General features: G+C 37.1%; 4 protein-coding genes across 7 annotated transcripts; 1 reads left to right on the forward strand and 3 right to left on the reverse strand.

Annotated features, from left to right (window-relative positions):
• Positions 1 to 441: 441 nt before the first annotated feature.
• Positions 442 to 3661, reverse strand: rpl30 (ribosomal protein L30). Of its 2 annotated transcripts, none has more exons than XM_026929395.3 (5): positions 3562 to 3661; positions 3396 to 3442; positions 2557 to 2702; positions 797 to 927; positions 442 to 541 (listed from the first exon to the last, which is right to left on the reverse strand). In XM_026929395.3, the coding sequence occupies exons 2-5, from the start codon at positions 3414 to 3416 to the stop codon at positions 489 to 491; spliced, it is 351 nt and encodes a 116-aa protein (XP_026785196.1). In that variant the 5' UTR covers positions 3417 to 3442; positions 3562 to 3661; the 3' UTR covers positions 442 to 488. The 2 variants fall into 2 exon arrangements, with proteins under 2 accessions (XP_026785196.1, XP_026785197.1); XM_026929396.3 differs by having other exon boundaries at positions 3559 to 3656.
• A 1909-nt stretch (positions 3662 to 5570) lies between these two features.
• On the forward strand, positions 5571 to 9183 carry si:dkey-284p5.3 (uncharacterized protein LOC557830 homolog). Of its 2 annotated transcripts, none has more exons than XM_034298330.2 (3): positions 5571 to 5753; positions 7584 to 7724; positions 8451 to 9183. In XM_034298330.2, exons 1-3 carry the CDS (start codon positions 5666 to 5668, stop codon positions 8510 to 8512), a joined length of 291 nt encoding a protein of 96 aa, XP_034154221.1. In that variant the 5' UTR covers positions 5571 to 5665; the 3' UTR covers positions 8513 to 9183. The 2 variants fall into 2 exon arrangements, with proteins under 2 accessions (XP_034154221.1, XP_034154219.1); XM_034298328.2 differs by having other exon boundaries at positions 5590 to 5753; positions 8448 to 9183.
• A 523-nt stretch (positions 9184 to 9706) lies between these two features.
• rida (reactive intermediate imine deaminase A homolog) lies at positions 9707 to 12961 on the reverse strand. Of its 2 annotated transcripts, none has more exons than XM_026929385.3 (6): positions 12800 to 12961; positions 11769 to 11874; positions 11400 to 11454; positions 10944 to 11012; positions 10719 to 10774; positions 9707 to 10165 (listed from the first exon to the last, which is right to left on the reverse strand). In XM_026929385.3, the coding sequence occupies exons 1-6, from the start codon at positions 12862 to 12864 to the stop codon at positions 10106 to 10108; spliced, it is 411 nt and encodes a 136-aa protein (XP_026785186.1). In that variant the 5' UTR covers positions 12865 to 12961; the 3' UTR covers positions 9707 to 10105. The 2 variants fall into 2 exon arrangements, with proteins under 2 accessions (XP_026785186.1, XP_026785187.1); XM_026929386.3 differs by lacking the exon at positions 12800 to 12961 and adding an exon at positions 12493 to 12650.
• A 1743-nt stretch (positions 12962 to 14704) lies between these two features.
• On the reverse strand, positions 14705 to 24131 carry stk3 (serine/threonine kinase 3 (STE20 homolog, yeast)). Its single transcript, XM_026929662.3, has 11 exons — positions 23919 to 24131; positions 22217 to 22297; positions 22001 to 22129; positions 21271 to 21385; positions 21010 to 21174; positions 20737 to 20904; positions 20507 to 20644; positions 19223 to 19348; positions 18912 to 19113; positions 18646 to 18818; positions 14705 to 18339 (listed from the first exon to the last, which is right to left on the reverse strand). The coding sequence occupies exons 1-11, from the start codon at positions 23939 to 23941 to the stop codon at positions 18181 to 18183; spliced, it is 1479 nt and encodes a 492-aa protein (XP_026785463.1). The 5' UTR covers positions 23942 to 24131; the 3' UTR covers positions 14705 to 18180.
• Positions 24132 to 25240: the final 1109 nt, after the last annotated feature.

The raw sequence follows: 25240 nt of genomic DNA on the forward strand, positions 1-25240 counted from the left end.
TCCAGGAATAAGAAGAGGTGTTAATCCAGGCAAGTAATACATGGGGTGTAGTTCTCGTCTCCTTAATCCTGCTTACTCCACCTGTGAACCAGAACCTTCAAGCGTGCATCCACTCTTCAACTACAACCACACAGAGCCATATGAGCGGTCAGGTGATGTTACACTTTTACAGGTATTGTTACAGACACAGTATTATTTTAATAAGGTTAGTCCAGTGTGTATTCACTGTTCTATTCTGTTAAACCAAATGTCTTCAAATAAGGGATTTTACTTTTACCGCTGTTGAGTGACACTTCTGTGTGATGTCTCCTTTGGAAAACATTTCTTTTCCTTGCTTTCTTCAGAGTGAGGAGCCAAGGAGCGATGAGGGGCAATTAAAGCACCCATGGAAGAATCATTAACTATATGTGTATAATGAGTGCAAATAAACACCAAAACATGACCATTTTAACCACATTTATTTATAACAACTTTCAGGAAAAATGGCTCTACTTCTCGCCCTGCTGTTGGTCCGGCATGCTTCTGATGATGTCTGAATCGCCTGTGAAGAGAAGATGCAGATCAAAACTTAGTTAAATCTTTGGACTTAGATTCGACTTTGAGTGAACATTACCTAACAGTAACTACTAAAAGCAAGTACCACGTAGTTGTGACTGGTCACTGAAAAAACTATGACCAACAGGGAGTGGGTTAGGAATAGGCTCCCTACAAAATTACTGCGCCAAACTGTAGATGCTGCTGCTGCAGCTGAAAACAAGTGTTTCAGATTACTGTGAATGAGGTGACATTTACGTACCGGGGTCAATGATGGCCAGCGTGCACACCCTGTAGTATTTACCACAGGCTGTGCCAAGCTCAATGTTGTTTCCACTGTAGTGGTGGACACCAGTCTTGGCCAACATGGCGTAGTATTCGATTTCTGATTTCCTGTAAGAAAAAAAACCAAAAAGACAGTTAATCTCAACTCCAAACTGATACTCTGACTTTAAACTTGTACTGAACTCAGAGGCCATATTGTCTACAGCTACTTATTCCACACATGTACAACAATCTAAAATACAACTACAACGCCAAAATCATCTGCAACTTGCATATCCTGTTGACACTACCAATTTCTCAGCCAACTGAAAGCTAGAGGCATGACCCATAAAACACAAAAAAAAATTAAATGCACTTATTTAAATTTCCTGAATTTCCTGAAATGAAGTTTCCTGAAACTTCTTTATTCCAACGTCAATTCACATGACACAAATTCTAGGTAGTCTGATTACTGTTAGTGTTCATTCATATATATATATGAATAAACACTAACAGTAATCAGACTACCTAGAATTTGTGGCATATATGCATATATATATATATATATATATATATATATATATATATATATATATATATATATATATATATATATATATATATATATATATATATAAAAAACTAGCTTTTCCGAGCCATCTTCAAACTCGGGAGTTTATATAAACATGTTAGCTGCATGAATACAACTACAAAAGGGTTTTAACGTGAAAGCTGGTGGTGAGATTGTAACACCTGGTTTAGTCTCGTATCTGATCTTTAGTCCTGGCTTTCATTTATTAAATCCAATCATAACCTGAATCATTCAAGACAGAGGAACACTCAAATCAAATAATACCCAGACTAGTAGCCTGATACTTTAAATCTTCCTATGTACACAAATACATGACACTGTGTGTCTGTGTGTGTTTGACCAGCGGACAGGGGGAAGATGTCTAAGTAGTAGTTCCTATCCTGCAAATCCTTATTTCATAAGATATTTTATCTTTCCTTTCATGATTTTAAAAAGGAAACATCAGGAATAAAGATACTGATATTTCAGGTTAAGATCAAATTGGCTGAGATTAGGCCACACGTAATCTATAGTCACACAGCACAACAAATCACTTTCACTCAGGGAAAAGCTTTAACTAAGTCACAATAGACAAATTCGCTGCCAGAAACGGTTCAGATGTGTGAATTCTGCATTCATGATCGTCTGTAGGCTAACTTCATCCAAACCCTGGAAAATTTCACCATGTCTCATCGAGTGTATTGCAAAAATAGAGAACTACAGTGATGAATCTGTTCGTGTGTACACTTAATTTAATCAGGGTCTATCAATATCCAGGCTATGTTTTCACATCTAATCAATTTCCAGGTTAGATTTCAGACATTATGGTCTAAGACTGTGTTGTGCTCCGAATTTGCTGTCAGTACATCAGTGTGTCACAAGTGCCTTAACTGATTGACAGTTGGTCATCCACATTGCTAAAATAATGGTGTAGGAACCATTCATATGACTATGACTTGGTAAAGTACACACACCGTGTATGTGTGAAAAAAAAAGGTAGAGTACGAAGTGTGAGTGTATTTGGAGACGTGATGCCACTTTGATACTTGTTTCTCAATATAGTTTTACTTTGCAACCTCTGATCTACAGCAGGCATTCTCAAAATAAATCTCCACAGTACAGATTTATATTTTTATTTTAAAAATAAACCCACATCGACATCTCTGATGAATAATGTGTGTAGGTACCTCAGAGCAGGGCAGTTGTTGGCCAGGATGACCAGCTTGGCTTTGCCCTGGCGAATCATCTTCTGTGACTGTTTGTATCCCAGGACATATTTACCACTCTTCATCACCAGCTGCAGTCTGGAGTTGATGGACTCCAAGGACTTTTTCTGTGGTGGAATTAACAGGGCGCGTTACGATGACTGACACACACACACACACACACACACACACACACACACACACAGAGCCATCCTCATCCTGTAGAACACAGATTCCCAAACCCTGGTCCTGCACATTTCCTTAATCAAACTCAGGAAGGGTTGTTGATACATTTGAGCAGGGAAAAAAACTACAATGTGTAGGACCAGGGTTGGAAATCTGTGCTGTGGAGGATTTATTCACATCAACAACACAATAAAGGTTCATTCAAAATGACTATCCATGTAACTAAAGTTAATCTGATTAAAGAACCTGACACGTTAGTCTGTACCACACACAACTGACTCACTACTTAAAACTGAAATGTGGCTTTTTAAAAAGTGTATAAGTTATTCATTTTAACATTGACTGGAGCACAAAGCCGGGCTGATCAGCGACTAAACCTGACCATCAGTCTCAAACTCGCACATAAGCTAGCGCTGTATCCACACTGCTAGCTGGTTTACTGCTGTTTTCAGCAGTTTTAATTTAACCAAGTTTAAATTTTACTGCAAAACATACATAATTTCATGTCTCACTCATCCCCCTAAAGCTTATAATAACGCTAAAGTGTTTTTAAACGCTGTAAATACAGCTCAAGGCCTCGGCGTGTCACTTCCACGTGAAACCAGGCGCCATGCACTAGCGGCTCTCCGACTCACCGTCTTCTTTGCGGCCACCATTTTAGCTCCAGTCCGTTCCGGGAGACCTGTACACAAAAATACCACTAATAAACTCTTTCCTTTTCGAAATATAATAAAAACAAGTCACAACGCGCGCCTCAAAATGGATTATTTTCTCAATTTGAAGTAGAGCCACACTTACTACCTAGTTAACTCCAAGATGGCCTCGTAGAAAAAGGATTTCCCAGAGTGCACCGCGCTCGTAAACCACACGCCCTCATCGCGAGAATACTGCTAACATCAGGTCGAAGCCCAAATAACTCACTACGCCCTCTTTCAGTGCACTATGTAGAATAAAGGATGCTGGCGTCTGCTTCGTCCTATGTAGCCAAATAAGCGGCATTTGGGATTGAGTTCAATGTGCTTTACAGGCGAGAATACTAGATACAAGATACTCCCTACTGCAGTGAGAATGTGAGCTGAAATGATGTACCCTCTGTAGTGCACTACATATCATTATATTAGGAAACCTAGTATAATTAATAAAATGTAATTGCAGTCATGTATGCAGAGTAGTCTATCTGACATCCTCTACAGCAGCAGTTCTCAAAAAAGCACAGAATTGTTTTATGAACATATTTTATTCAATTATTAGTCTTTTTATTTTTAAATGTGTACATTAATATTTTTGGCTTTTTATTAGAGTCACCTAGAGCTTTTTATTCATGAACTTTCCACTCAAGATGGGAAGTTTAGCCTCAAGGTGCCATTATTTATAGTTTAGAGGTCTATTTGTTTTTGTGTTAAGGGATCCGTCAAACAGGTTAATGACTAGAAGAGCTCAGTGAGTAGAATAACTTTGGTGCCTTGTGATTTTCACCACTGTAACAAAATTCAAAAACAAAATGCAGGATTTCTGCAAATAATTCAGGGTTTGTGTACGAAATGGTGCCCTACTGCCTATTCCCTACTCCCTGCTACTTATTCCCTATTCCCTATTCCCTATTGCCTATTCCCTACTCCCTATTCCCTACTCCCTGCTACTTATTCCCTATTCCCTATTCCCTATTGCCTATTCCCTACTCCCTATTCCCTACTCCCTGCTCCTTATTCCCTACTCCCTATTCCCCATTCCCTATTCCCTACTCCCTATTCCCCATTCCCTATTCCCTACTCCCTATTCCCCATTCCCTATTCCCTACTGCCTATTCCCCATTCCCTACTCCCTACTCTCTATTCCCTACATACAACAACAAACTGAATTGTGCACTATATATTAAATAGGACACGGTTTCAGAAACACCTCCTGAATTAAACAGAGCATGCATTAGAAAAGGTACCTAATGACTGAAATGACTAAAATAAAATGATTAAAATGAAGAATTGATGACGGTGTCTAATAAACAGCCATCTTCCTGAAATGCTCGGTATTTTCTAGAAATGGCCTCCAGAGGTCGCTGTTTTAAAGGCAGCTTGCGCCCCCTGCTGGACAATCACTGCCTCTTTTCATGAACCAACCCTCAGAACCTCCATTTGGGGCTATCTTCAGTTAGTACATATCTCCGTTTAGTACATCTCTCCATACAGCTGTTTCAAGTCCTTTCACACAGCTCGGATCCTACATGAGCGTATCGTGTACACCTGTCTGTGTGTTTGGAGCTCGTGCTGTCGTGCTGATGGAGACACACACACACACGCTTCACTGCTGAGGCGAATTCCGCCTCTGTTCAGTGAGTCACACAAGTGAGTCGACTCTTTCGGCTCCCAAATGCCTCGTTACCATTTTACTTCTAAACCGGACAGAATTTGTGATATTATTGTTTATCTTTGCTTAACTAAAGCTGAATTGTTTCATACAATCTTATGCTACCTTCTAATGAACAAAATAACATGCATTGCGTTTTATAACATTTATTTAAATAACTGTAGCATAAACATGGTACTGTAAAGAAGCATCCCTGCATTGTTATTGCTCCTGTTTCTGAGCTTCATGTAGAAGATTCATTTACTTTTCTTTTAGTAACTGATCTCTTTCCCCTACACTACATACAGTAGCCTTCAACACTCAGCAGGAGCAGATGGAGAATTCTGATTAAATTACACTGCAAGAGAAGTCAAAGAAAAAAAAAAAAAAAGAAAGAAAAGAAAGAAAGAAAAAGAAAAACATCAAACCGCTCATATATGGGAGTCGACTCTTAAGGTTCGCTTAAAAGAGCCGACTCAAAGAGCCGACTCGTCGGGGATCGACACATCACTCTTTTAAATCTCACCTACAGAGTCCGTGTGTGTTTCTGAGTTAGAAAGGCAGGATGGGATGCAACTCCAGCACACACACCACGGCACAAGACACAACACAGTCAAACTCCAAATCAGACTCCAATGGAGCCAGTACAGTTGGTGAGTGTTTTATCTTATAATCTGAATGCAGAGTAATTTACTGTCATATTTGTTGTGGTTTTAACTATTTTAGCTCCTACTCATGGCCATACCCTGTAAACTTTCTATCTTGGATAAAGAGTTAATAGTTATTAATCTTTGTGGAAGATTATAGTCAGTCACTGAATAGTTACCTGTATGTACACATTGTGTACTAGATGGCTGAAGTGTCAGGTCTGAATTACTTCTTTAGGATTAAAAAAAATCCCATTACATTGCTTTCTCATTCTTAGCTTTGTAAAGTGGGTCTGCTTGGAAGCCTGTCTGAAAGGTGAAACACTTTGTTGTAGAGTTCTACATAGGGTTCCCCCAGAGACACAACCAAAAACCCCTTAATGGTTTGAGATTTCACCCTTTTTTAAATAAAAAAAGAATGTAGTTGTTTTAAAATACTCTGTTGACCAGAGTATTTTAAAACACCTACAGAGAGCCACCACTGAGCCCCTGAGAAAAACCTGTAAGCCTTCACAAAACCCTTAATAATCCTTGAAGAACACTTTTTGTTAAAAAAAAAAAAAAAAAGTATATTTAAATTGCATTGTGCCTGACTTGCACATCATATCACTTCACTTTGGATTAAAATTCTCTTCCAGCTGAATAGCAGGATTATCTTCTTCTCAGGACCTCCCTATTTGCACTTTCGAAGGCTCTTTGCTTGTTATCCGGATATAAAAGAGTCAATACTTCTACATCCATGAAAGTAAAATGTGGTCTCAGGATGGTATTTCATGCAAATATTGTAGATATAAGTAGGTGAGGTGCCATGTTACCGCATCATCAGGTTTTCATCTAGAAAGAGCTAGAAAGTTTTTCTCACCAGGTTGATGTAAAAAAAAAAAAAAAGGAGAGCTTATAAAATACAGTCTAAAATAAACTAAAAAGTCATTTTGACTTAGTATCATCCTGTGATCTTTCCTGACAGCCATGATTTGTCTAACCATAAATATTTTTAGTTCAGCTGTGTCAGATACACTTTTTGGACTGAAATGCTGATCACTCAGCACTGTGTCTATGATTTTGTTAGAAGTTAGTGTATCACCAAGAACCTGCAATGTCCTTTAATCATTAACAAAGACCTCCAACAAAGTATGCTATAGTAACCATCAACACATTATGTTTGTTATGAATGAGGAAACTGTTAGTGGTGTTAAAAGGCTTCTTGCTACACTGTATATATAAAATTATTCACTGTCTTATTTTGTGGAAAGGATATGCCAAATTGAGAAGGTGGAAAAAACTTAGGCTACAATTTTCACTGGAAAGAGAGTATAGCCTTCAATTTCACCTCCTGTTGCTGAGGTTTCCTGATTCATGCTTTACCAATTCACTGACTTCCTGTTTGTATTTAACTTTAGCCACCTCTCTGTGTTGCTGAGGTGAAAAACATTCATACTTTGTTACTAAATTTAAATCTGATTTTAGAGGGTTTATACTTTACCAGAATATATATGAAAATGAATACTTGTGCTCTTTACTCTTAATTTATACCTTCAAAGTACTTTTTTTTCCTGCCCCATACCAATCCAGTCAGTTACGCTTCTGTACATTTTCATTTTATTTATTGAGTACATTTAAAATATATTAAAAAAAAATTCAGACCAGTTTGTTTGGATACCACAATCATCTAGCAACTTCCACTTAAAAAGTTTGACTCAATATAGTCCATACTTCTACTAAAATAACAAATTTTTCTCTACCATTGCCTCAGTAAATGTCATAAACCTTTAAAAAATCATTTATAAAAGTATATAAGTATCTTGAAATCATGTTTTCTAATCTCAATGTTTAAAGGAACAGCTGTAGAAAAGGCAGAGAATGATCTGGATATTGATTGTGGCGCAGAAGCAGGTGAGAGCTCGGAGGCTCCAGAGGCCAAGTCCGAGTCCAACACACTACACACTGCGACAGAACCAACACCAGCGGAAGACCAAGGTACATGACACACAGTCCTCTACTCATACTCATGCAAATACACCTGCCAATTAAAAATCTCCACATGTAAAACAAGTCACATTTATCATTTAGTGGCCTTGCAGTAGTAGAAATGATCTACAGGTTTACATAAGCCTGAGTACACAACCATAGCTCTCTGCCATGCTAGAGATTACAAATGTAAATGCTGATTTGGTCACTAATGCAAATGTGTGCTTTGGACATGTGAATAAACCAGAAAGCATGACAAGAAGTGATAAAAAGATCAACTTTAATAGCTAGTAAACATTGGATAACTTTACTGTATCATACATCCACTTGCGAAGGTTTGCATCTCCCATGCCCTGTGGGAATACTTCTACTTTACAATTTATGTGCAAAACATATAATTCTAAGAAGCAAAAAAATATCCAAAAAGTCTACAGGAAAAATGAGGTTTTGCCACAGCGCTCTTGGACTTTTGGCCTCATTTGAAAAAGTAAGTGTACGACATTTGGCAGAGTTTTAACAGATATAACAGGAGGAAATTATGCTAACATGCTGTAGGGAATGTACTGTGCATTCAACTTATCTTTAGGAAGTAATGCTTTTGGCATAATACTCCTAATTATTACCATTATTAGAGTGAAACTGGACATATTTCTTCCATTCAGTTAGAGTGGGTTAGTGGAATTTTATGAACGAGTATAAACCAGTAAACACATGTCATTTTTCATCCTTCAGCAGCTGAAGCTCCAGCAGCAGGCCAGCCTGAAGAAACTGGACTAGAGGAGGCACCGGGTCAGTGAGATTTCTGCAGGCGAATCAAATGCATTATTTCTGATCTTGTTTCCATTGGTAACTCCTGTCTTTCATATTCAGGCCCTAGAAATGAACTCTGAAGCTCACAGACAGCATAGCTTTATTATTGGAAAACCTGGAAAATGTCACATTCACTACACACAGGCAAACTAAAATATTGTAGCTGTATGTATTTAAGCAAAATGCCAAGAGAATGGAAAATTGTTTGTAAATCTCCCTACACCTTTATATGTAAGGAATAAAATACTTGGGGGGTGTGCTGTTATAGGAAAATAATCACTGATGGGGGTGTGTGATGTGGCCTGATGCTTGGATTGGATTATTACCATTACCATCCTGATAACAACATATCCCAAAGTGTTTTATTCCTTCTATACAACAATGATTACATCTGTGCAACAGGTTCCTATTATCACCTGTTATAGCCGCTATAAACAGCTGTTCCTTCACCTGCCTCTTTTTTTTAATCTCTTGAAGTTAATAAGACAAAAAAAAAAAAAAACGCAGCTTGTCATGTTACCAAGAAACCAGAAAGTCCTTTCCCATGGCGGAAAACTGTTACAAAGTGCGGAGACTCCTTGCTGGGACTGGAGACTCCTTACATAAATGTTTAGTAAACTTTTCTGTACAAAAAGCTTAATAAACGATGTTGCTTGTATATGCTTGTGTTTGTTAAATAATGTTTTTGGTTCATTTATTATTAGGTTTAACTTACATGGAGTGTTTGCCACACAAGTCTCTGTGAATGAGCTGTTATTATGGAAATGATAACGTATTAGAATAAATCACATTAACCGGTGATTTCAATGGCAGCCTACTACTGTGAGAGCTGCTGTTAAAGAAAAGTAGTTCAGACCTTCTGACCAATCAGATTGGAGAATTTAACAGAGCTTTGGTGTAAATGACCATCAGAGTTGCCACACTGGATTGATTTTTTTTTTCCCCCAATATAATCACAATATAAAACTTTTCCAGTGGACTACAAACCATCTCCCACTATGGTCAAAATTTTTCTAAATTACATCCATCACCACAGGACTATGTAATTTATTTCCTGAATAATAGGTTTGAGAATAGCCCAATTTGGGAGGCACAATCTGGCAACCCTGGTGGCCATGTAAATCCCCATTAAAAAACTAACCATTTTCTGTTCACATTTAAAAAAAGCAACAGTTTCAAAATAGGGTTTTACAATTTATTTATGTGTTAGTACTGTAGTGTGAGAAACAATGAGAAATACAGATCACTTAGTGACACTGTTGATTTAAAAAAAATTATATTTTAGCAAGACAGTAATACTTTATTGTAAAGCAAATTTAATTAGAACTATAAACCCACATTACTCTGTATTATGGAATAGATGAAGTTGATGTAGTGATGCAAAGCCAAATCATGGAAAGTACAAACAGGAAAAAAACATCCAACAGTAATTTGGAAAGTGCACAATGAAATATAAAGTCAATAGAATATTGCATTATTGCTGTGTATAAACTATTAAGGCATGTCAGGATGAAGGCTGGCAGTGATCTGGTTCCAATCATATTCTAGCTTTACAGTTTGTGCATGTTTGCAGCGGTTAGTCAGGATGCGTCTGTTATGGGTCCTAACACAGCAACTGCCTCAATCTCAACAAGGCCATCCTTTAGAGAGAAGAATATATACAAAATTAAAATAAGAAACAAATTGAGGCTGTGCAAAACATTTCAAACAGCTTAAACTGTGCTTGTGCCTAAACTTTAGCAGGAACATTTATGTATTAAGGTAGAAGCAATGCAAAATGTACCAGTAGAAATTACAGTAGTGTTCTTTAAGGTCCTGTTATGTGTCTTTATGATGTTATTTGTCTACATTAATGTTCCTCAAACTACAGGTGCAAAAGACATCCTTTGGCTGCCATCCCAGTGACATGTTTGTCTTTTAAATCCCTGGTTCAGTATAAATGTGAAGACTATAAAGGGAACTGAACTGTCACATTTCATTTACAATGCAAATGATCTTGTCTTGAGACAGGATACATGGCTGACAGTTCCCTTGGTCTAAAACCTGCTCTTGTGTCGTGTTGATGAAAAAAGGGAAGTGAGCAGTTCTATTAAACAAGTATTAAACAAGTATTCAGGTATGTATGGCCAAGGATTTAAAGAAAATGGCATAGTAAATTATATATTCACCATTGTCATAAACCAGTGTACTTACTCGGGGCAGGGCAGCAACTTGATAAGCAGCTCTAGCTGGGAAGTTGCTACTGAAGACTATTGAAGGAAAAAGAGATGAATACATGTATATAATTAATAATTTAATAACTAAACCCATGGTTGTAGGTAAAGTGATGGCACAAGCTCATGTTGGTAAAACAGCGCCACCGTGTGTGCCTCTGAGAAAGCCACACAAACTTTCTGTAGCTGGCAGTTGTGTACTTACATTGCTTATAAACATCATTGACATTGTTGAAGTCCTTCATGTCTGCCAAGAGTACAGTTGTCTTAACAACTGCCAAAAGAGACAACATTATGCATGATTTATGAATAATAGTAAATCAAATACAAGACACCTCTCTATTTACTTCCATAGGGTGGTCTTTTTAGAGAAAATGATTAATATGCATGAATATGATTACATTCACATTTCACTATTTTCTGCTGTTTACAAAGTTTGAAATGTGCAAAATTAAAATTACATTACAATTCTAACATCAAATGCTTAACAAAAGTAATTAAAAACACATATATAATATACATTATACTATATATATAAAATGTTCCATTAACATTTATCTTTACTATAGAGTTAATACCATATTAATATATAAGTTTTAAAAAAAAATTGCCAGAGTATTGCATTTCTATTTTATGTCTTTGACCCATGTCATTGACCTACCATTTTCATATCCACATCCAGCTGCTTTCAGAATCTCTCCCATGTTAATAAGGGCCTTTGAATTAAGAACAAAATGTAATAAAATAACACATGTTAAAAAAAAAAAAAAAAATATATATATATATATATCTATATATATATATATATATATATAGATATATATATATATACACACACAGATAGAGATATATAGATATGTGTGTGTGTGTGTGTGTGTGTGTGTGTGTGTGTGTGCAAACATATATAAATATATAAAAAAAAACATTCAAATATGTTTAATATTTAACAGTGTCTTAGAACTGAGCTCAGTGGGACACTGAATTTCTATACTTAACTAAAAGGGCTTTTATCCATCGCTCTCTGTCTCACCTGTTTGGCCTGGGCCTGGACGCCTCCTGCAACTAACTGTCCTGTTGCTGCGTCCATTCCCAGCTGCCCAGAGATGTACATAGTGCGATCCACCACCACGGCCTGGCTGAATTAATAAGCAATATTCATTCATTTAATAATCAAAGATATGCCAAGGGTTTTGCATATGCAGTAATGTGACAGTAGAGAATTCCATGACTAGACTTTGTACTTTCTCACCTCCTGTTGTTGTCAGGCTGAATGTACTATTATATGCACCTACACTGCATTTATTTCTGCTACTGTAGATCATCTTAAGTATTAAGATTCAGATAATCTTTATAAATAATAATCCAATTGAAAAACACAAAAATGTAGGAAGGTGCTAAGTAGGAAAAAAAAATAGAACAAATTCCAAAAGTCACATAAAACCTGATGGCCGCCCTTACTGTCTATTGGCTGAGACGGTGCCGCCCCCAAATGCCAACCATGACAGTGTCCAGAATAAACCACAATTCCACATTTCATTTAAAGTGATCACAGATAGCTTTCAAGGAGGAAGTTAATGTGTGTTGCAAGAAATAGTAATGGTGGTGTTATGAATCCTGCTGTGAAATCTTAACACAAGAATAAAAAGTGTCCTTGCATTTTTAGGGACATGTGCACCTGTTTATCTAAAAAAAAAAAAAAAAAAAAACACTCAGAGGCAAATTCATCTCCAATATGCCATGAATGTGTCACCTACCTGTATATGCCCTGTCTGATTGGGGCTTTAGGTGTATAAGGTATATGTCTTGTAACTGAATCCATCTTCTGAGGAAAGAGAAGGAATCTCCCCACAGCTGCAGTGCTGTATATCTACACTCTCTACAGACCCGCCCCTGAACAAACACCTTACTGATAATTAACTAGAGCTGATCATGACGGACAGGTAGAGATGCGTGTGCGATTAAGTGTCCTAATTAACAGATATGATTTTTAATAATGGAGGAGATTCTCTGTCCACTTGCATGATGATTCAAACCCGGTATAAATACTGTACTTTTTCTGACCTGTAAGGTCCGATTGCAGCCGGAGCAGCAGCAGTGTTGATAATCCTCCGAATTACTGCAGACATTTTGTCCGAGGCTCCGATGAAAACTTTCAGTGGAGTATGACAGAAGGACTCACGCTGGAGCTTGTAGTTATGGCCACTGTCAGATTACCCGGTGCGCATGCGCAGCATTTTACTAGGCCCAGAAACGTGAGCGTGTTACGCATGCACAGTACAAATCGAGCAACGGCGCCGGATATGACGTTTTATTTATGTTTTAATAATTTTTTTTTAAATGCAACAACTGTACAAAAGTTATAAATAGCAGAAAAACGAGGTATGACAAATACATTCTATAAACTAATTAAAACAAATGTCTTAATTATACATTTTAACAGTTTTAATGTTTTTTTTATTAGCCTAATTATGTTATTTTCTATTTTATTGATCTAAAAAAGATTTGCCTATCAAGCTTATAATATTCACAGTGTACTCAATCATTATACTCACTAGTGAGTATCTGATGCCCTTGAAAAGGTTTATTGCATTTTAATTTTTCTAAAATAAAATGCACTGACCACATTTAATAAAACACATTTAATCCCAAATCCTTCCCAGCTGTGTGGGGATATTCATTTCACTCCCTGGACAGAGCTACGTGACAAAATGTTTCCTTTAGTGACAGTTAGTGAAAATAAAAGTTTCATTTATGGTCACAAAAGGTTTATGTGAAACATTTCATTTAAAGCTACTTTAATACAGATTAAAAAGATAAAAAAAAGATAGCTGAGGTTGATTGGTTGTAACAGTTTAACTGCAATTGCCATTAGTCTCACAGGCCTCTAAAATGTTTTATTATTTTTTTTTTTAAAAAGCTACTTTAATAAACAAGTCTATGGTCATTTTGTGTATTAGCCATGGTTTAGTGAAAGTGAAGTGACGTGTGGCCAAGTATAGTGACCCATACTTGGAATTCGTGCTCTGCATTTAACCCATCCAAGTGCACACACACACATAGTAGTGAACACACACCCGGAGCAGTGGGCAGCCTTTTTTGCTGCGGCACCCGGGAAACAGTTGGGGGTTCAGTGCCTTGCTCAAGGATCTCACCTCAGTCGTGGTATTGTGGGTGGAAGAGAGCGCTGGTCATTCACTCCCCCCACCTACAATCTCTGCCGGACCTGAGACTCGAACCCACAACCTTCGGGTTACAAGTCCAACTCTCTAACCCTTAGGCTTTCTTTATTAAGTTGATATACTATAGATATTTAAAATATATAATAACCCAATAATCACCATTTTACAGCTTTTCTGAAACTGGAAAAACTGAATTGACCCTAAGAGTAACATCGGCACTTTATTACACAGCAGTATCTTCTGGATTGCACCACTCAGGGTTTTGTCTGTAATCCTCCTTGAGACGACATTAGGAAGGGACTCGAAATGGAAGCCCCCCTCATATGGGCACCATCAGATAGTGGGATTATAAATCAGCTGTAGAAGAGTCAAACAGTATCAAGTGTGCTGAAAGGATGTTCAGTGTGAGCATACTGTCAGTACGAGTTCTGGGATGAGCACAGGACAGTCTTTATGATTTACATCAGCAGTTCTTAGATACAAGTCTACATTATCCAGGTGAGATTATCCACTGAAGAAAGGGTGAGACTTGGGCATAAACAGGTCCATCCCAATGCTGTTCATGTTGTTCTTTGCATTTATTACATACTATTGTTCCCTGTACTGTCCTCTGTATTTATCTTAGTGCCCTGTACTTTTTTCCCCTTTTTGTATTGTCTTCAGTGTTCCAGGATGCAAGCTATTTCGTCCCATTATAAATGTGGGTATTGATGGGACAACAGTTCTGAGGAGTTACACACTGCTGGATGAATCAATTTTGGTATAAACGATAAAAAAAAAATTTAAGTGACAAGAAAGTGACTTTTATTAAAGACTTCACTCTCGGAGGAGAGAGTGACAAACTTCTACCGCAAGAAAACCTTTCTCCAAAATATCAATATCAATATTTTCAGGTGAGATGAAAACTAGAAAACATCACTTTGTTTTTAACCATTCACAGATGTGATGCATGTGGGGAATTCAAAAACTTTCAAACTATGTTATGTTTAAGAAAGGTTTTCATGCAACAGCAGCTATAAATGGATATAAAAATGCACAATAAATTAGAATAGAGTGGAATTTTATAATACATGTCAGAAAGTATGAAATTGATATAACTGATCAAAGACAAAAGTAAGGCATTTTAAGCACAACCAAACGCATTTCATAAGCAAGTTCTTGTAAAATCAATTCACCAAACAAGCTATGTGTCACATAATTTTAAGACAATATTAGCAAAATGTCCACAACAGGCCTCAAACTGGTAATGATTATAAAGATCCATGTACTACATCGCATAGCTGTACTATATCACTGCCTTGTATGTAACAGTTTCCTCCTCTATGACAATATTGTTATAGCCATTTTTTTCAGAGTATGTTTGTGGTATTGCTTAAGTACCAGTAACAGACAGACCAAATAATAATGCTGGTCCCACAGACACAGAGGTCAGACATCAGAAATGTCATTTCAAAACAATCAATTCAATCAAGACAAAGTACTGTTCATCAACCCCTGAGATAAAGTGACAGTCCGAGGGTGTGTGATTTGCACTTCTTTACAGGAGTGTTTACAGAGCTTAGGATTCAAAATGGAAATATCAATGTGAAAAAAAGACAATTTCAAAAACAAGAAAGATGACATTCAATATAGGAATCAAACATGAAACTTAAATACTCCATGCATATTTACAGAGATAGGGTGGTGTCCATAAGCAAAAGCTTAACTGTAAGGAGTACAATTATAATAACTGCTTCAATTACTACTACAAAGAGGATATTTCAAGCTTCATTCAAATCCACAGTCTACTAAAACCTGGTCCCACAGCAGTAGAAACCTCACTCAGAGCAATTCCAGACGAAGTAAGGGAAGCCCTTTTAAGACTGCAAGTTTGGGCTGACTAATGAAAGCTCTCTTTGATGTTCCACTACTTTGATTGTCTTTGGTTTACTTTAATAAGTCCAACCATATCTCATGTGGTAATTCATCCAAATAGTCACATGATTACAGAGGCAGAGGTGCCAATATCTATAGTTTAGACCAGGCGTTCCCAAAATTTTTAGGCGAACAATCCCAAATGAATTTTATGAATTCCAAACCTTGACCACTCTACATTTTGTTTTTAAATTCTAGATTTATATAGGACTACTGCAACATTTGAACATTTTATGATGTTAGTAACATAAGTATGTGTAATGTAAGTGACTAAAAAAAAACAAAACAAAAAAACAAAACAAAAAAAAAAACAAAAAAAAACTAAGGAATATTCCTTGCACTGATTTACCGGTCAGTTCTGTTGTTACAGGAAATCAATCCAATGTGAAGCACAGGAGTCTGGTTTATACTTGACCCAAGATTTTGTGTGTACGTGCAGAAGCAGTGGTAATGCAAGCAGCATTATTATTCACACACCCGGTGTGTATATTATGCACATCTGGAAGATTTAAATGCAACATTCTCTAGATGGCACATCAGAGCCAAAACACCCATGTCCATCAGGTTTCCAAATTGAACTGTAAAATATTTAGTGATTTTATACACAGTGATGTTAAACACACTGATCAGCTCTGTCTCTTTTTAAAACTTTCCACTGTCATCATGATTATTGTCATGGGCTGTATCTTAAATCGAAAACTCTGACCTTACACTGAAAAGTATTTACTGATCTAGAAAAATCCTGAAAACTGGTACACAAAACAGAGCTTTCAGTAGATCTGAAGGTGAGGTTTTTAAAATTCAAACACTAAGAGTAACAGGAAAACTGGTTAGTGTTAGTCTAGAACAGTACACAAGTATGTGATTTGAGACATAATGCTAGTTTGTTTCATAGAAGCAGATGGACGGGGAAATTTGCTCATTTTTATTGCTGAACTACGCTAATGCAGCATGTCATTATAGTGAAAAAGACTAAAATAACATGTACCTTGTTAATGTAAATGTGCCTCCTCTTCGATATTTCTGACATTAATTTGTAAAATAAACAAATGAAACAAAAGAGGAGGTTGTGAGTTTCTCTTGTGACCCCGTTGGTAAATCAAGTGATCCCCATGTGGAGTTGTGACACCTTGTTTGGGAATGCCTGGTTCAGACATAGCATTTTCAGTTTGTGACTCCTTGCTATGGTGATATGAGAGTTACCTGGAAACTACGTTGTTCTGCTTTTACAGATAAAGCAGTGGTCTGACCAAACGTGAGTAAAATTCACCCAGCAGAAAAACCAATTTACTGAAGGGAAAGGACTTGGGATGTGAAATGTTGAAGATACACATTTGCTTCTGGTGGTGGATACTTTCTCATTGGACCAGCATTACCTAGGTGAACTCTGACCTGTGAATTCACAACCCTTGGACTTAGAAAACAAATCGGTGACATTGTCTCGTTTGTTGTTTAAGATGAAGCAGCTGTTTATTTTTAAGTAGCTGCTCCACCAGCTGTTTTCTTACTGTTGCTCGTTTCACTTCTGAAATTAAAAAGTTTCATGTTAGAAATGTTGGCACCTCTGCAGAGGTTTTAGTCGTGTTTTAATCATGTTTCAAACCTAATCTAACACTCCTGCTCCAGATAAAAACCGATTAGTTATCCTGTACCAGATTGGGTCTGCTGTTTGGTTTAACCTATTGGAGTGCACTGTAGTTTACAATGAGCATAATGACTATTTTCTGCTATTGGTTTAGACAAGAGCAAAACACCTAAATCAGTGCACTACATAGTGAACAAGATGTGATTTCAGTCATAAGGTTGATGATCATGACTCCAGACGGCAGCCATGCTGAGAAACAGTGTGGCATTACATGATGTCATGGCTAAAGAAATATGTGAGGAAAGAGGACATTAACACCTCCTGTCCTCATTCAGATTTGAATAAGTGTACAGATTTGTAGATCAATTAGATTTGAGTCTGCTAAATGAAAACCTTCACTACCTTACACAGAAATTTCAGCTCACTGGTCCTTGTGAATGTTTCATCCTATCAAATGACTATCCTGATTTGCTGCCATTTCTTCCCCTTTACACTTTTATCTTAAATGTTGCTGTACTTGTGTTAGTGTACACAGAGCAACCTTTGAAAACAAGGCTCAGGCCTCAGATAAATTCCCTAGAAATAAAGTAAAACAGCATTCTAATACTTAGCCAGATGCTCCTGTGGCTAATCAGCAGCTGAGTGCTTACAGTAAGAGGCTCAGCGTCAGGAGTGAAACTGAATATAAGACTATAAGAGGGGAAATAATCTGGCCTGCCAGTTCTTTTTTTCTGAATTTACTTGCTTTCTTTCTGGGGTCAGTCTTAGAAGTTTTGTTGCCGGCGCTTCTTGGCATCCATGGCATCGAGAATGGGCTGCCTCTTGGCTGTGTAGCGCTGCCGCAGCTCCTCGATTTCCCGCTCCATCATGGGGTCCAGAGCACTGAGGCGCATCTGCAGCTCCTCAAAGTCGAGGTTTTTCAGCTGCACACACAAACATACCGAGTGAGCATGCAAAAAAAAAAAAAAAACACTATAAAAGAAAATCTTAACAAACAATTACTAGCGATGAGCATGAGTAATCATCAAGTATTGCACATAAAACAGGTACTAACGGCTCCCCTGCTAAACACGATGATCTTTATTGGGCATGTACTACATAATGTGAGTTCTACAACTCTGTCACATTATATCTTATACAGTAAACACATATATAGTGAATAGGACAGTATTTGAGTCCTTGACTACAAAACTACTCAAAATGCCCATCACTATTTCACTTCTACTCACAAAATCGAAGTCTCCATCTTGTGGTACTTTCCAGTTGTCTGGGAAAGCAGTCTTGGGCATATGGTAAGGGTCCTGCTGGTTGTGATTGTAACTCTCCTGTGCTTTGTTTGAGTCCTGCTTATCAAAGTAATCCATGAAAGATGGGCGCTGTGCTTGTGGCACTGTTGGGTTTCCTATACATGGAATGGAAAAAAAGACACATTTTATAATGAATGCAGTAAATAGCAAATCAGGCTGTAAATCTTTCATGACAGTTTAACACCCACTCCTCATTGAGCCCACATCTTCATCTTCGTCTTCCTCATCGCTGTTGATGACCATGGTGCCCAGGTCTGACTCCAGCATGGTGCTGCCGTGCTCGATCATGGTCTGAGCGCCGTCACTCATAGTGCCTGTTGCTCTCATGGTGCCAGCGCTTTCTGAGCCAGACTTCACCATGGTGTGTGAGTCCACCTCCACCTCCTCCTCCTGTAACACACAGACAAACAACACAGACCTGAACATCCACAGCATGGGCTATATAATAAAGGGTAAGAACAGTCAAAGCAAAGTACAGAAATAGAAACACTAAACCTACCGAGTTGTCATCCTCCTCTTCCAGCTCACGCTGCTGCTCCTGTTGTCTTTTTGCCTTCATCTCCATCGCTTCTGTGATCAGGTCCCTCAGAATGGTCACCGGTTTAGCACTCGTTATGAAGGGATGCTATAAAACCAAACAGAATGAAAAAAGCTTCAAAATAAGATTCCATGTAATTATAATTAATGTAATTATGACACATTCATCTGAAGGTGGTGATCTGACAGCATTGGATTTTGAATGGAACCGATTGTAATATAATTTAATAAAGTAAGTGCTCATTTTTAAAATTCTGCAGAATTCTAGCAAATCAGCACTAAAAGCGGTTTTTGAACCCAAAGGCCAATTTCTGGTCCACTTTAGCCTGATTGTTGGTTCTCTTCAAGTTTAATGTTACAATTTGCTTCAAGTTTAAATGTTCACATGATGTGTGAAAGCAAACTGTCTCCAGAGCAGGCCACAGAATAACGTGATTGGTTGAACTTATCACACTACTTCCTGTTTCATGTTTCAGTGACTGGGGAAAAAGGCATAGTGCTCTACAGATGAAACAGAAGGCCTTTTCTGAGCTTTGACTGATAGGCTTTACCTGAAATGTTGATTTGTGTCAAACAAAAGTAAAGTAACATTACTGAAACAAATCTCAAATCAAATGAACAAAAACAGGACTATTAAAAACGATTAAAAAGAACCATAAAAGTAATGTATTTCATCTCTTAAAAAAAGGGCTTATTATTATCTAAATTCCACAACTGTGTAAACTGTTCCACAAGTCACATTCATGTATTCATTTTTCTGAATCATAATACAATAAATTGTTTCCTAAAGTATTGTGATCAAATTGTTGTGAGGGCAGAGATCCACTTAATAGTTTAATCAATTAATAGTTTTAATATTTTTTATTATTATATTACCTATGGCACTACAGATTAAATGTATTTTTCTAATTTAAGCACTTGTTAACAAAAAGGGCTTTTGAAAAGCTAAATTCCTTTCAAGCACCTTGTAAAAGCACTGAACTACAGCCAGGAAATATAACAGAAATATATCAGACCTAGATATGTGTAGATAACAAGCCTTCAAAAAGCATAAGAATTTGTAGCATGGCTGCATTTAGGAAATGACACTTAAAGCTCCAAGTGAGAAGTGAAACCATTTTGATGAATTTCTTGAATTAGAAAACAGTATTCAAGAAAACAGTATATGCCTGAAATTATGTACTGTGCTCCATTTACGACAGCACACACACACACACTTATTTTTGACAGTATGCACTTTACACACCTGTAACAGTTGAGTAGCTGTGGCTCTCTGATCTGGGTTCTTCACTAAACATTTCTTTACAAAGTCTGTGAAATCGTCACTCCACAGTTCAGGTTTCCGGAATGTTGGTGGTGGATTCGTTGGAATCATAAAAATCGCCTAATCAAGAAAAAAGGCAAGGCACAAAACAGTTACTAACAGCTTCTCATTACTATTAGACTAAATGATCAAAATCTGTAGATTTCACTCACTCTCATTGGATGAATGTCTGCATAAGGAGGTTTGCCCTCTGCCATTTCTATAGAAGTGATGCCCAGAGACCAGATATCTGCCACACAATTATACCCAATCTCCTGAATCACCTCCGGAGCCATCCAGAACGGTGTGCCAATCACAGTGTTCCTCTTAGCCATCGTGTCCTTTAGCAGACAAGTGAACACATCTGTGATAAATCACTGATCACATCCTCTGCCCTAAAGCAGATATAATCCATAAACCTGAAGCTCTAATTGGTAAAAACTTACAGTAAGCTGCCCAGCTACTCCGAAGTCTGCCAGTTTAGCATGTCCCTCAGTATTAAGAAGAATATTCCCAGCTTTGATGTCTCTATGGATCTTTCTCATGAAGTGCAAATACTCAAGACCTTTCAATGTGGATTTAAGGATAGTAGCAATCTCGTCTTCTGTGAGCTGGACAAAACGTGAGAAAAATATTATCATTATACTTGACATTAAAACAAAAGTGTTATTTCACTCTTCCCAACGGCCACCCTTCATTGTACTTACTGTTTTGTTACGTAACCGAATGATATCAGATACAGAGCCAGCGCCACAGTACTCCATCACGATCCACAGGTCTGTGTTTTTAAAATAACTGCCATAGTATTTCACCACATAGGGACTAGAAAGAGAGACAACCGATATACTGAATATTATTAATGACACTACTCAGGTGAATGACATTAGAGCAGGGGTTCCTCAAACTTTTTTAATAACATGGACCAGACTGGTGCCTATAACATTTCTGACAACCTGCAGTGTGGGTCACTGAGAGGAGGCAGGGTCAGAATCAGTGAGTGGATTTGTCAGCTTTTTTTTTTTTTTTTTTTAAATAAATAAAATGAAATACTTATGTTGTGTTGGTCTTTATAATCTGTCGATCATCTGGATTTCATATTCAGTGGAACAGCGTTGTGTGTGTGGTTTGCATGTGGTATGCTGAATTTGCTGTCACTACACCACAGACATCTTAAGGGCGCTTAGACATTTGCCTTTTTTTTTCTCTGTCGCCAGCCCATGTTTTTTATGCAATATTACTGGAAGTACTGTTTCAAACAGAAAGACGATGTTCCCTGATAGTGCTATGTCAGTGATGAATTTGTTAAGCAGCAGTCTTTGCCTTCTAATACCCCCACTGCTGCATTTCTTTCACCCAGTACTGATTTGGGGAACCTCTGCTACAGAGTAGCTCAATTATACAGAAAAGTGTCACAGAGATAACATACTGCTCTTGTACCTGTCACATTGCTGCATAATGGAGATCTCCTTGATGATCTCCTGCAGGTCCGACTCCACAGGAACCTGCTTAATGGCCACCACTTGGCCTGATTCTTTATGGATTGCTTTGAACACACTTCCATAGGACCTGAACACACAGTTTCATCAGGAGTAATTAGAATACACTATAGACACCTACATAATCTCTAAGAATTTCATTAAAATTTCATGTTACCCTTCACCAAGTTTTTCAAGGACATCAAAAACTTCCTCTGGTTGCTTGGTTAGACTGTCTTCACTGAGCTTCTTCAATTTACTGCAGGAACACATGTGAGGCGTTAAAACATGACATTTCATTCAAGACCGCTCACAAACAGATTATTATTCTTGCTATGCAGGCAAGTATCTGATAAGTTCGGCAAAAATATCATATATCAATATAATCATGTTTGGGATACACAACATTTACTTTTACTAACAAAACAAAACAAAAAATTGTAAATTAAAATATTGTTTTTTTTTTATTGTTTTTTTTTTTTTTTATCTTTTACAAAAGAAAAGTATCAAAGTATTCAATGAGGAAAAATATTTAATGGTTAAACTGAGTAACAATGAGGGGACTAAAACACTGACATCTGATGATACCCACAATACATAAGGCACTTTGAAACAACAATTTTGGTCATGTTAATCATTTTTCAGATCTGTAACATGTCTTCTCTTACACTGTAGTAATAAAACGAGAAAGAATGTTAATTTTACTGTTTTCGTCCACTCGCAATCTGAATTTCCACCTACTTCATGCCATATATCCCTGAATATATAGCTTGTTTCCTGATGTCAATTTATGCATCATTATGATATACATGTCAATTTATTTGTCATAACGATATACATATCAATTTGTGTCATTACAATATACATGTCAATTTACATGTCATTATGATATACATGTCAATTTGTGTCATTACAATATACATGTCAATTTACATGTCATTATGATATACATGTCAATTTCCTTTATAAACTTTACACACCACACCAACTAGAGTGGAAACACTTTAAACCACAGTTTTGTTTTGTTTTTTTGTTTTGTTTTTTAAATATTCAAAACCAAACCTCTGTTTCTAGATGATTTCTATTCATGACATATTACATGTTCATTTCTAGTCCTCATTAGTGGACATTACAGAGGAATTCCCCAGAATGCTGATTACTGCTGGCTTTAGGACGGAACAGTGCGTTGTGTTTTTCCGAGTTAACAATAAAGAAATAATTTCCCAAAGGACTTTTCTCTTTCTCTTGAGTGTCTTTACAGTGATATGAATATTTTGATATCAAAAGACTAAAGTTTTGGTTTTATTTAGCAGTCAGAGTCATATCTATTTAATTAGACGAAGCCTCATCTTCATAAATAAATGTTCTAACTACAAAACATTTCTAAGAAAACTAGCTGGTAAAGACTGATTATGATATTTATTTTTAATCACTCTATTCACCTGAAGTGGTGCTTTAGAGTGTATCATGATTAAATGAATGCAATATCCATACAGTTGTCACGTCACCGCGCTCTGAATTACTGTAAACACTGACTGACGAGCTCGCACTAGCGTTAGCATGCTAAACCACTAAACACAGCTTAGCAATAAACTGACTAGCAGCTAATACTATGCGTTTAACTCAACTAGTTTGTTAGCTCTCTAGTTCATTATTTGCCTAAAGACCTTAGCTAACTAAAAGGCTAAACATAATATTATTATTATTATTATTATTATTATTATTATTTGGACCCCCATTAGCCTGTAGCTAGCCTGTTTGCTAACAGTAGCGGCAGTTTGTATTGAACTCTGTGATGTACAGCTGCTGTGGCGCGGCCTGTACACAGTCATAGCCGTTAGCAGTTAGCAGTTAGCATGCTGAATAATAACAGCTCTTACTTTTTAGGCACCGGCTGCTCCATCGCGCTGAAAAAAAAGACTAAATAAAGTACCTCTGCTGTTCCTCAACAAATACAAACTCTAAAAACCTAGCGAAAATAGTCAGAAATCATGGCTTGTCTCTTCTTTTCAGTACTTCCGTTCGCTTTTCATTTCATCGCCTTTCCTTACAGCCGTGTTAACGACACTACTGTCACCATTTACAGACTACAATATAAAAGTCCCCGAGGCCCATGAAAACCATTTAGTACTAAATAGGTGTAAATATTTAATGACATTTTATATTTTAGAGCTAAAATAAATAGCTTCTCTAAACAGTTTAACATTGAATAAAGTAACATAAAAGAAATTTAATACATTAATTTAAAAAATAATAATATTAATAATAAATCATAGTACTTTTGAAACATCCAGCCTAGTCTTGGCAAAGCACAGGCCGAGCGGTCAAACCTGTAGACCACCTTTGCCATCTGGAAAGTGCTGGGAGAAAGGTACGAGTTTCAGAATCATCGCTACGAATGCAACAGGAAAGTTGTTCTTAATAATAATAACAATAATAATAATAATAATAATACTGATCAATTTATTCAGGTAATAAGGAAGCTGGAAAATAACCTCCAGCTGGCAGGGGTGGTGTACCAGCTTGAGCAGCTCGGTCCTGTGTTTAAGACCAAGCTGGATTTTGCAGCAGGTATGTCCTTACAGTCATATCATATACCCTAAAGATTTGCACTTCCAAGACTCACTCAGGCTTCAGAGGATAATATCCCTGGATATCAACTATCCTGGATAGACCTGTAAAAAAAATCCAGTTTGGTCTAAACAACTACCAGGTGCCAAAACATTGGTGAAGCTGATAGACCCGCTTCTAGCTGCTAAGCTGTTTTCCAGCTTTACTTCTATTTACTTGTCTAAACTGATGAATAAATGTTTGAGATTTTCTAATTGTCTTACATGCTAGTTTCTTTAAAACAACCTGTCCAGGATGTTGCATTAGTAAGCGTAGTTCAGAAACTCTTTATATTTACCAGCTTCACCAGCTTGGCCAGTTGGTAGCTCGCTGGATTTTTCTGCTTTGTAAGAACTGCTATAATCATAAAGACTGCCTTCTTATTCCCAATCTGCTCATGATGAACACCATTTCAAAACCCTAAGCATTGTTTGATGTTACAGTATAAAGTTTAGAACAGTAATGATTTCAAATCCTGCTATCCGGTGTCACCCAGAAAAGGATCGGTTCTCTTTTGAGTCTGATTCCTCTCAAGGTTTCTTCCCCATGTTGTCTCAGGGAGATTTTCTTAGCCACTGTCACCTCTGGTAAT

This window comes from Pangasianodon hypophthalmus, chromosome 23, assembly GCF_027358585.1.
Source record: "Pangasianodon hypophthalmus isolate fPanHyp1 chromosome 23, fPanHyp1.pri, whole genome shotgun sequence".
Classification (NCBI taxonomy): domain Eukaryota; kingdom Metazoa; phylum Chordata; class Actinopteri; order Siluriformes; family Pangasiidae; genus Pangasianodon; species Pangasianodon hypophthalmus.

Bases quoted from the DNA above. Each gene is read 5' to 3' on its own strand.
- rpl30 (XM_026929395.3), bottom strand. From the start codon at position 3,416: ATGGTGGCCGCAAAGAAGACG. The intron at 2,703-3,395 runs GTGAGTCGGAGA...ATTCCACCACAG, and splicing joins TGGTGGCCGCAAAGAAGACG to AAAAAGTCCTTGGAGTCCAT. The intron at 542-796 runs GTACGTAAATGT...TTCTCTTCACAG, and splicing joins GCTGGCCATCATTGACCCCG to GCGATTCAGACATCATCAGA.
- si:dkey-284p5.3 (XM_034298328.2), top strand. From the start codon at position 5,666: ATGGGATGCAACTCCAGCACACACACCACGGCACAAGACACAACACAG. The intron at 5,754-7,583 runs GTGAGTGTTTTA...CAATGTTTAAAG, and splicing joins CAATGGAGCCAGTACAGTTG to GAACAGCTGTAGAAAAGGCA. The intron at 7,725-8,447 runs GTACATGACACA...TTCATCCTTCAG, and splicing joins AACACCAGCGGAAGACCAAG to CAGCTGAAGCTCCAGCAGCA.
- rida (XM_026929385.3), bottom strand. From the start codon at position 12,864: ATGTCTGCAGTAATTCGGAGGATTATCAACACTGCTGCTGCTCCGGCT. The intron at 11,013-11,399 runs GTAGGTCAATGA...CTCTTTTGGCAG, and splicing joins TGGATGTGGATATGAAAATG to TTGTTAAGACAACTGTACTC. The intron at 10,166-10,718 runs GTAAGTACACTG...TTCTCTCTAAAG, and splicing joins AAGTTGCTGCCCTGCCCCGA to GATGGCCTTGTTGAGATTGA.
- stk3 (XM_026929662.3), bottom strand. From the start codon at position 23,941: ATGGAGCAGCCGGTGCCTAAAAA. The intron at 21,386-22,000 runs GTACAAGAGCAG...CTCTCTTTCTAG, and splicing joins ATTATGCAGCAATGTGACAG to TCCCTATGTGGTGAAATACT. The intron at 21,175-21,270 runs GTAAGTACAATG...CGTTTTGTCCAG, and splicing joins TTCGGTTACGTAACAAAACA to CTCACAGAAGACGAGATTGC.